The sequence below is a fragment of the Malus domestica genome, chromosome 17 (genome assembly GCF_042453785.1).
Source record: "Malus domestica chromosome 17, GDT2T_hap1".
In the NCBI taxonomy this organism is placed as follows: Eukaryota; Viridiplantae; Streptophyta; class Magnoliopsida; order Rosales; family Rosaceae; genus Malus; species Malus domestica.
The window spans coordinates 12,251,248-12,261,642 of record NC_091677.1 but is presented as its reverse complement, the minus strand read 5'-3'; the positions used below and the strand labels follow the sequence as shown (position 1 = coordinate 12,261,642).

General features: G+C 36.6%; 1 protein-coding gene across 1 annotated transcript; it reads right to left on the bottom strand.

The window, feature by feature from the left end:
- Nucleotides 1-5,498: 5,498 nt before the first annotated feature.
- On the bottom strand, nucleotides 5,499-9,552 carry LOC103405289 (anaphase-promoting complex subunit 5-like). The gene is given in 12 exon segments (XM_070816362.1): nucleotides 5,499-5,721; nucleotides 5,852-5,917; nucleotides 6,161-6,425; nucleotides 6,587-6,620; nucleotides 6,622-6,671; nucleotides 6,761-6,902; nucleotides 7,002-7,110; nucleotides 7,270-7,337; nucleotides 7,436-7,495; nucleotides 8,468-8,554; nucleotides 8,819-8,993; nucleotides 9,333-9,552. Coding segments are annotated over 12 exon segments (1,476 nt in total). The 3' UTR covers nucleotides 5,499-5,521.
- Nucleotides 9,553-10,395: the final 843 nt, after the last annotated feature.

The following is a 10,395-nucleotide window of genomic DNA, read 5'->3' as shown; positions in this document are numbered from 1 at the left end:
AAGAGGTCGGACAGGTCAAGATCGTAGAAGTGCAAGAATGAAGTTTTTACAGGTTGAAATTCAAGTGTGCTTTGAACGTCCTGCGTACCTCTATAAAAATCAACATGTGATGGGATTTCAGAGATTGAAGAGGCGAGCTCAGAATTCAAAGAGGCCAATTCAAAAATCAAAGATGAGCCAGCTTTCTCAAAAGTTGGGCTTACTCACAAACCACCGATTCCAGATATCGAAGAGTGTCAGCTTTCTCAGCCTCGTCAGCACCCGTCACACGCAAACTCAGCTTTGCGAAAATCACGAAAAATTTGTCGAAGCATCGATCTCAGATAACGAAGATGCGCCTGTCTCTCTCAGCCTCGTCAGCACTTGTCACATGCAAAGAAAGCTTTTTGGAAATCACGGGCAGTTTGTCGAAGCGTCGATTCCAACCATCTGTCTTTTTCAGCCTCGTCAGCTTTGAGGAAATCACGGGCAATCTGTCGACGATTTCTGTTGAAGTAGAAAACACGTGAAGTTTACTGTTCAATCATCCAACGGTTGCCGATAGGAGTGAAAGAACAGTACCGATTATTATTTCCTATAAATGTCGACCTTCACCCTCCATGGCAAGGCAGACATACATAACCTTCCGTCATCTCCGAGAATGCCTTTCCAACAAACCCTCTCGAGTCACTCAGTGTTCCTTATTCCTTGGGGTACCTCTGCAAACAACCCATCCAAAGCAAAAGTATTTCATATCATGAAGGTTGAAAGCAAGAGTATCTCATATCATGCTTTCTCCCTGTCCTTCTCCTTGTAGTTGTTTTAGGACAATGAGAAAGTGAGTAATCAGCCAGCACTTGGTATCAATCTTCCGATCAAGAACCGACTGCCTGGAACCCCTTCCTGATTGCTTACCTAGCCTTGCTCTCGAGTACTCATCTTCATCATCTTATGCTTCCGCTTCGTTACCACATTTGCCTGGGGAACAGATAAGGGAAGTGAAAATGATACCTCGAAGCATGTGGAGACAATTTACCAATTCATCCTCAGCTAGGGATAAGGAGAAAGAAAGCAAGAGGTAGGCACTTGGAAAGATTGAAGAAAGAAACAGACAAACACCTATACCTCGTGTCTGCTTACCGTGCAGAAGAAACAAGCAGAGAAGAATGCGGACTGCACAATCAAATCAACCCAGCAGAAGGAGTCTGATTTGAAACCAAGGAACTCTAATACTCCTCGCTCAGAATTCCAAACCAGTTCGAGATTAAAGCTGTGGAAAGTCAACAAGATCATCTATCTCCAAAACCAGATTTGCGTTCTTAAACTCTACTCTGTCTATTTTTTGTTTACTTTGCTATACTTGTCATGTTTATTTGTTGTTTGTTTATTTGCTTGTTTTTGTGTGAGTTTATGCTTGAAACATTGAGGACAATGTTTGATTTAAGTGTGGGGGGGTAACTATTGTTTTGCATGAAATTCGTAGGAGTTTATCACCCATTACTTCTAGTGTTGTTCCTTGTTGTTTTAAGTGTTTTAAAGCTGTTTTAGAGTGTTTCAGTGTGTTTTGACATAAAAATCCAAAAATCTCATAAAAATTTGAAAAAATTGTTTTGAAAAAAAACCCAAAAAGAGTTGTTTTTGTATGTTTATTTTGTGTCTTAGGGTACCTTCCAACACAATGATGAGGATTTGGTTTTTAATTACATGACTATTAAAGAGAGTTATATACATGGATGAAAGTTTGATATGCTCTTTGGTTTATGCTTGGTTGTAGTTATAATTTATGAATTCACATGCAATCATAAAGGAAAAATTAGTTTTTGTAACATGCTTGAAGGAAGGAACTCAAACAAACGCTACAACCTTGTGAGACTTGAGCCTAAACGTTATTTGGAGAGTTGATAATCTGTGCATTATTGTTTTCTAAGTCGTTGCATGATCTCATTATTCTTTGCTTGGTTACTACTTAGAAGGCGTTTCATCATTTAGTTCCAAATGCTAGAACTCATGCCCATTTCATTCAAAACATGCTATTGATTTGCATAACACATATTCAAGAAGAAGTTGTGTAGTGACCACCACCTTAGCCAAATTGCCATTATACTACTTCATTATATGTTCAAGGGTAAACCCCGTTGAGCCTTGTTAAGCCTGTTTTTCTTTGTTAATCACATCATCTCCACCTAGCCTAGATTAGGACCATCCATACCCTTGTTCTTAAAGCATAATAAAGCATGATTCAAATTGAATTCCTTTTGAGTAATGTTTGGCAGAAAACAAGTGTGGGGGAAGTGTTTCTCATGTAAGTAGTGCGCCATAGGCACGGGTGGAAAGAAAAGAAAAGAAAAATTCGTGCAAAGAAAAAAAAAAAAAAAGTTTTGACCCTAAGAGTTGTTTAAATCTTTCCCTTATGTCTAAAAGTTGATTTCTGCAATCTAAGTGAATTCTAAGTTCAAGTTCATTACTTTATTTGCTATTGCTTTAAGAACGTTTGTTTTCCCTTACCTTCATTTGTTAGCCAACACCCCAAGCCCCGTTACAACCTTTGACTTCAATCTTGAGTGTTATGTGTTTCAATTTGTGGAGTTTGAATTTGGTATGAGCATATGGTGTCACTGGTTCTTGCATCTAAGTAGTAGCATTCCATTCATGAGATCATATCTAAACATGCTTAATAACTCTAGAAATCGCTTTCTTTGTAATACATATATGTGAGCGTTCGTTTTCATGTTTACATCAATCTTCTCACATATAACTAGTATAGGGTGTGTAGTTAGAAAATCTTAGTGAAAATTGAGTGAATATCTTGTAAGGACTTGAGCAAATTCTCTAAGGCATGTTACTACATTCAAAATCATATTTTAATTGGTTAAATGTGAACTAGTACGTGGTGACTATGATTAAGTATGTGCTTAAGTGTGAAGATGACTCAAATCTATGGGGATAATGATTTTTAACATGTCATGTGCATTGGAAATCCCTGAGGCAATTGTTGGAAGGTTTAGGTTGTGTTTTATTTGTTTTGTTTCGTTTTATTTCTTTGTTTGCTCGAGGACTAGCAAAAGCTAAGTGTGGGGGAATTTGATAGGAGCATTTTTATGCGACTTAATTGGCTTGTTCTCGTACGTTTACGTTGTGTTTCTTTAGTTATTTTAGTGTTTAAAGTCACTTTTATGTGTTTTCAGGTTTTAAGGACAAAGTATGCATACATGTGCATTTTGGAGTCGTTTGGAGCAGTTTTTGTGCATCAAATGAATTGCATATGCTTGGAGGTAAGAAGATGGACGAAAATGAAGATCAAATGAGCATAGGATTGAATGATGATGTGAAGAATTGGATTCAAGACAAATAAAGAACGAAGTGTTCAAAAATAAGCAACCAGCCGTGTGCTCCACCCTTGCCATTACTCTTCCTTGCCGTGCAAGGAAGAGTCATTCTTTCCTAAATCTTGCATTTAAACACTTTCCTAATCTACTTTAAAGCCTTGCCACACCTTTTAGCTTATTTCCTTTAAATTTCTGATTTGTTTCCCTAAATTGTAGAAGCTTTAGACTTAATTTCTGTTTACCTAGTTAACCTAGGGTTTTATTTCCTTTATCCCTTTAAATAAACCCCTTGTTGCAGCAAACACATGGCAAAGAAAAGAATGTTGCAGCACACACATGGGAGCACACGGCATGGGCAGAAATTGTGGGTGTTTGGTGATGGAAATGATGAAGCATGTGTGTGTGCAAGTGTAATGGCAAAGCAAAGAACATGGCAGCAAACACATGGCAAAGAAAGCATACACATGGAGCACATGGCATGGGCAGAAAATGTGGGTGTTTGGTGATTGAAATGATGAAGCATGTGTATGTAAATGTAAAGGGGAAACATGACAACTCACACCCACACAAGCTGCACATGTAAAGGAAATGGAGTGGCCCTCTCTCAAGCCTATAAATACCACCTCCCATATTCATCAACCATAATTTATTTTATCCTTGCTCCTTGCCGTGAGTTTTCCACCACCATTATCTCCAAATTCAGCCAAAAATCACCCCTAGCCACACCACCCATCAACCCTAAACATTTCAATACCATTCCCCATCCATTCTACACCATAAAAACCACCCAAAACCTGTCCAAAACCTCTAGTGCCGCAGCTTGCAAGGAAGGAGAAAGAAGAAGAAACCTGGTGCCGTGCCTAAGCCCAAGCCTTGGGAGTGTTGGAGCGTTTCTAGGTGTTTTCTATCTTTGTTTTTAATGTCTAAATTTATGCATCTTTGCTTTGTGAGTATGAGGAACTAAACCCCTCTTAGTTAGGGGGTGATTCGAAACTATGTTCATGCTTGCAATATGATTTGATTACATCCAGTTGTGATTCATAAGTTGTGAATTCAATTTACTTATCCGTTTATATAAAAACTGATTTGTGTATGTTGGTTGAGAGTGCACGCTTAATTTTCATGCATGAATTTGACGCTAGAATATAAGGGAGTTTCACCTAATCGTTATGAACTTATATTCACAAGTAGTGAAGGTTGCTAGTCACAATCACGTTAAGTAAATTCTTGGCATAAGTTTCATGCAAATCATAGTAACGAGTGCCTCGTCAATGCTTATGTTTTTCATAGAACTTAATGATTCTTGCTTGTATCTCTATTATGCAATTCATGTAGGGAACTTGTAGGGAATGTTTTGGGTTGTCGTATGCAATCATCCAACCCAATAACTTGTGGAAAAACTAAGGGTTAATTAGTGCAATTCACGGTTAATTTGGGGCGTTGAGTATTCATAGTTTATCGAAAAGCAACTGGAAATCGTTTTGTATGCAAGTGTGACATGTGTGGAGAAGAACCTCCTAGCTAGCCTTTCATCCATAAGTTTCATTCAAATTCATTTACAATCTGTTTTATTTTACAAAGTTTGTTTTGTTTTCAAATTCGTCAAGAACCAATCTCCCATTTATTTCAAAGTGTTAGATTAGTTAGTAATCACTTTAATTTGTGTTTTTAAGTGTTTTGATTCACCCAAATTTGTCTAAGAATCTGTTTACTTCGTTCTTGTCTTAATTTAATTATTTTCGTCCAAAATCAACCCCATCTTATTTCTTTGAGTCATATTAATTAGAACTTGTCTTAGATTATGTTTTTAAGTGTTTTAGTTCATTAGAAAACCAAAATTCGTCCAAGTTTGTGTTAGAGTCCCAAAACTGCCCAGAAAGTGTTTTTAAGGCAGTTTTGAGTCTTTGGTTGCTGTTTTGAATCTTTTTGTTTATCTTAGTATTTTAAAGTATAGTTTTGCATTCTTTGAGTCTAGTTTAGTGTTTTAAACTTTGTTTTTACGTTTTCAAGTCAGTTTCCAAGTGATTTAGCAATACCTCCTAATCCCCGGCCTAGAACGATCCCTACTTACATACTTTACTACATTTGATAAAAAGAGGGTTTAATTTGTGTACTTATATATTTCTCATCATGAAGTTATAATATTCAAACTCTTCCTTTCTCAAAGATACAGGCCGACATACAATCGAAATAGGATGTTTAGCATCACGATCCATCTAAAATGGCTGGTCAAGATGACATATACATCTGCCTTCAAAACATGTTGATAAGAGGATCTTCCTCGTCTTACGGTTCTCCAAAGCCAAAATGTGTTGCTTAAACAAAGCTGCATCGTCTTCCCTGTCCTCTATCCTTCCGAGTTTGTCGAATACCATTGCCATTAAATAGAAAGCTTCGGCCGCCAATTCGTGATACTGCACACCAGAAGCATTTTCACAGCCATTAACGGGGGTTCCGACTCAGTAGTACTCAGACTCCCATTTTTAGCCAATAAAAAAGCATAAGTTTCCGAAAACTCAAAACTCAGAAGTATATTTTACCTCTAGCAATTGATTGAAGCTCATTCGAAGCTTGTCTCAGAGAATCCAGCACATCATCAAAGCTTCCAAAAACTGGCTAGTGAAATGCGAAAACACTTAGGACTTCGTGTAAAATATGTTTGATCATAAAATAAAATACAGCCAAGTATAATTTGACGATGGCAGCAAAGGAAAAACTTAATCGATGATGAAATGTGTTATGAGAAAAGGCATAGATACATGAAAGCTCAAGAAAATGGGGCAACATTTTGAGGTACAATGATTAACAACAAAATTGCTTATGGTTTAATTAAAGAGTGGTTACTTTTTACTTACTGGAAAAGCTTGGATCGGATAGATAGCATTTTGCTTCTACAATAAAGGCGCGAGCACGGAGCTCCAAACCTCCTTGACCAAGAATCATAGGAAAAGCCCCATGTACAAGGCTCAACGCCATTTTTGCATGACTTGATCCAAGTGAGAGCCACAACTCAGCTAGTGTTAGTGTGGCCGATGCTTTAAGAAGATCCAGATTAAATGACTGGCAAAACAAGAGGCTTGCCAATGCATATGGAAGACTTAAAACAACATTACCTGATTTCTGGGAAACAGAAATAAAAGAACTTTTAGCTTTGCAGAAATATAGAAGAGGAACTTTGTTAATAGACAAACAGAGATATGTGGCAAAGAAGACAGGTTGTCAAGAAAAGTTTAGTCTGCTTGAACCTCCAACCACATCGTGTACCAAATGTAAAACTGTACCTTGTAGATTTCAGCTAGCAAAATAAGAACGCTAGATATTGAATGTGTATCACATAAAAAAAAGGGAGTGTGCTACAGCTGTTGCCTGCGGTGAAATTCCAAAATAGTAAGAAAAGCATGCCACACATTGGGAAGACGAAGTCTAGTTATAAGGTAAGAAGTTCAATGTGTAACCTCACTGAACTGATTTGCTGCAAGCAATGCACGAGCATTTCTGAGGCTTGCTTCCGTCTTCAGTTCCATATCCACACCACTGACAGATGATGCCAGGACTCCAAGCTCATCACATACTTGTTGGGCAAGCTTCAAATGTCCTCTAAATTACATTTGGCAAGGTCATGACCGACATAGACATAAAAAAAAATACTGTACATGAATCAAAATATTCATGAAATGGTGCACCTGGTAAACTTACCTATGTAAAGCATGCTTATGGAGCAGCTGAAGTTTTAGTAACAAAATTCTTGATTTTGAGATGGATAAAAACTTCACTGCAGCTATTTCAACAAGAGCAGCAAAATCCTCTAAACAAGGAGAAGAAAAATATACAAGTCATCAAGGATCAACAGCATTCGTGCATGTGATGCACATGAGAGGGAGATAGAGTACTCGGACCATAAATTGATATGGCCGCATCTACAAAAAAATATATTCTTTTTAAGTACTCAAGTATTTTATCTAACCTTTGTATCCTTTAAAAACGGCTAGATGTTGGATGAGCTTCAAATATGCTAATGCTGTGTCAGATGAACTGAGGACATCCAAGAAATAGTCAGGCTCAAGTTATAAAAATGGATAGGAATAGAAACATGATATGTAAATCTTGTGATACTTTCAGTTAAAAATTACCTTGAAACATCAGGAAAACAAGTTGCATGAACAAGTGCATTAAATCTGGCAAGAGAGGAACTGATGACATATGAAAAGAAAAATGTCTCAAAACAAGCAATATATCATATCCCCATAAAAATAGTATGGCACTAAAACTAACCGTTTGATAACCATTTCATTTTCAATTTTTAGTTTTTGTTTTCACTTATTTGAAAACTGAGGTCTGAAATCTTGTTCAGTAACTACTTTCAATTTTCAGTTTTCAAAAAAATGAAAACTGAAAACTACTGTCTTGAGTTTTCCAAACTAAAACTAACCGTTTGATAACCATTTCATTTTCAATTTTCAGTTTTTGTTTTCACTTATTTGAAAACTGAGACCTGAAATCTTGTTCAGTGACTACTTTCAATTTTCAGTTTTCAAAAACATGAAAACTGAAATCTACTTTCTTGAGTTTTCAAAATTTGGCCTTGAGTTTTCACTTTTTGGTTTTTAGTTTTCATTTTTTTTAACTGAAAGTAGTTACCAAACAAGATTTCAGTTTCAGTTTTCAAAAAGTGAAAAGTGAAAACGAAAATTTAAGATGACAAGGTAATTCGGAATCTAGGTACAATAAGTCTGTTATTCCAACAGGAAATACCGATCCCGTCAACTAACATATTTATTGGATTAGTTTGTTTGTTATAAACACATAGAAGAAAAAAATAATGGACATCGATGGTAACACAACTAACATAAAATTACAGTTTGAAAGCTTTCATTTGATGGCTTAACCTAAGCCCACCAAAATCTATCAAACTTATTTTCATATAGGTAACCAAGACTAGGAGCATGCCATTGGACATGCACGAAAAGCCATGAAGCGTAGTGATGCATCCAGTCATAACAAGTATCTCCTTTCATAGGAACACACGATGCAGAGTCATGGCTCACCATTTCCAATTTACGTTCAATATTTCAAAATTGGGTTACTAAATGAAAAAGAAACTCATACAACAGAATTTTATCAAGAAATTATCAAACTACATGCAGAGCTGAGTTCTAACGTACCTGTAATCAAAATAGCAGTGAGCATTCTCCAAAGCAGCAAAAAAAATCATCATGATACAGACCATTCCAGTAACGCAAGAAGTGAACCTGGATCAAAATCCAAAATGATAAAGAAACATACTTTTTAAGTGCAAGTACAAGTTACCAAATAAGAAAAATATTTGTGCAAGTTACTAACGTGATGTAGCTCTGGTGCCAGTTTTTGAAGCTGCCTAAGCGTGAGCTCAAAAGCATTTAAAGAGAAAGAGCTCCCCTGCCTACCAAACGGATATAAATCAAGATTCAGTACAGCCTAAAGTACATTAAACAAATAGGAAAACCAAAATATTAACAAACGTATATGCCACTTACTTTTCAAGTGCATCAGCTTGCTCCTGTAAAAATCCCTGTATCTGCCAGTTTGTCTGTAGGAATAGCCCAGCAGTGGGATCAAGATCACTTAATATACTGCTTGTAGGATGTGCATAATGACAATCTTCTCTATTGCCACCATGTTTGAATTCTGGATCACCAGGGACTTCAATATCTGCATATTTATGCACGATTACGATTGCCATCTCAACAACATCAGTAAACATCACGTTTTATAGCAAATCCATTAATAAGGAACCCAAAGTAGTGAGCTGGGCTACTTGTTGGCAGACAATGTTCAGCATAACAAGCATGCCAGCTTTGCTCTCAACGTTCTAAACAGATAAGAGTAAAATAAATGATTTGTACAAGCATAAATTGTAAGTGAGTCCTACTTGATTCAGAAACAATTTTATACAATAGGCTTTCAAGATTATTGTTGTCAATCACAAAGGCCTATATGATGTCGTAGCCTCTCTATGTGCTTCAAGAGGATGACGCTTAGCATTTATACCTTCAACCAATCCAATAAGTGCTTTGGGTGCATGAAGATTAAAAGAAACACTTCCACCAGCTCTTTGTCTTGCTTCGATTTCTTCAGTGACTTTTTCAAAAACAAGATTCTCCAGTTCCATGTTCTCATATTCTGGAGGCGTTTCTAAATCATTACTTGAATCATCCAAGTGAGGCGACTCATATGGAGGATAACTTGAGATGGCTTCTTTACAGTACATCTCTATACTTGTCAAAAGATGGCTTGCACCCTGCAATAATATTAGAATCATATGAAATGGTAGTTCCCTGTCAAAGCTTTCCTTCCTATAAAATCTAACAACGATAAGCACAACACAAACACAAAACTCATGTCCACCAATGCCCATATCCATGGGTTGCTAAAAGTACAGTGTATAAAAGGCATGCACTTGAAAGTTGAGTTTCTAATCTAAAAAGCCATTCCCTTTACGCTTTCACTAACCCAAATAAAGGAGACAACAATCTTTTAGTACATTTTGGGGTGATTTTCGAATACTGGAGTGAGGATGAAACAGTTTTTTATTCCAGACACCGTTGAATATATAAAGAATTGAAAAACAAAGAGTATGCATCAAGAAAATAAATAAAAAAGTAACATTACCTCAAAGGATAAAAGATTAAACGCAAATATGCAACGACGGAGAAACATCCCCAGTTTGCTATTTCGATCCAGAATAACTTGGTCATCTTCCAAAACACCCTAAAGAAAAATATCGAAACCAAATGAGCATCGGCAAGCAAGTAAAATTCAAAATTAGCATATAAATGGAGGTAAGGCTAGCCGACATTCACCTCTCCCAGACCCTGCGTAAAGCGGGAGCCTTGTGCACTGGGTACGACCTTTTTAGCATAGTATATAGTTCATGCAAACAATAAAATGGTTAAAAAATGATAATGTATTTAACAAGCAGTTCAGTACGGTTTAGTTCAGTTTGAGTTGAAATGAAAGAGAAAAGAACTTAACCGAACTACGAAAGCCAAAATCATTAATATAACAATCAACAACATCCTAAGGGCATTCAATAGTTCATCCAAGTAATAAC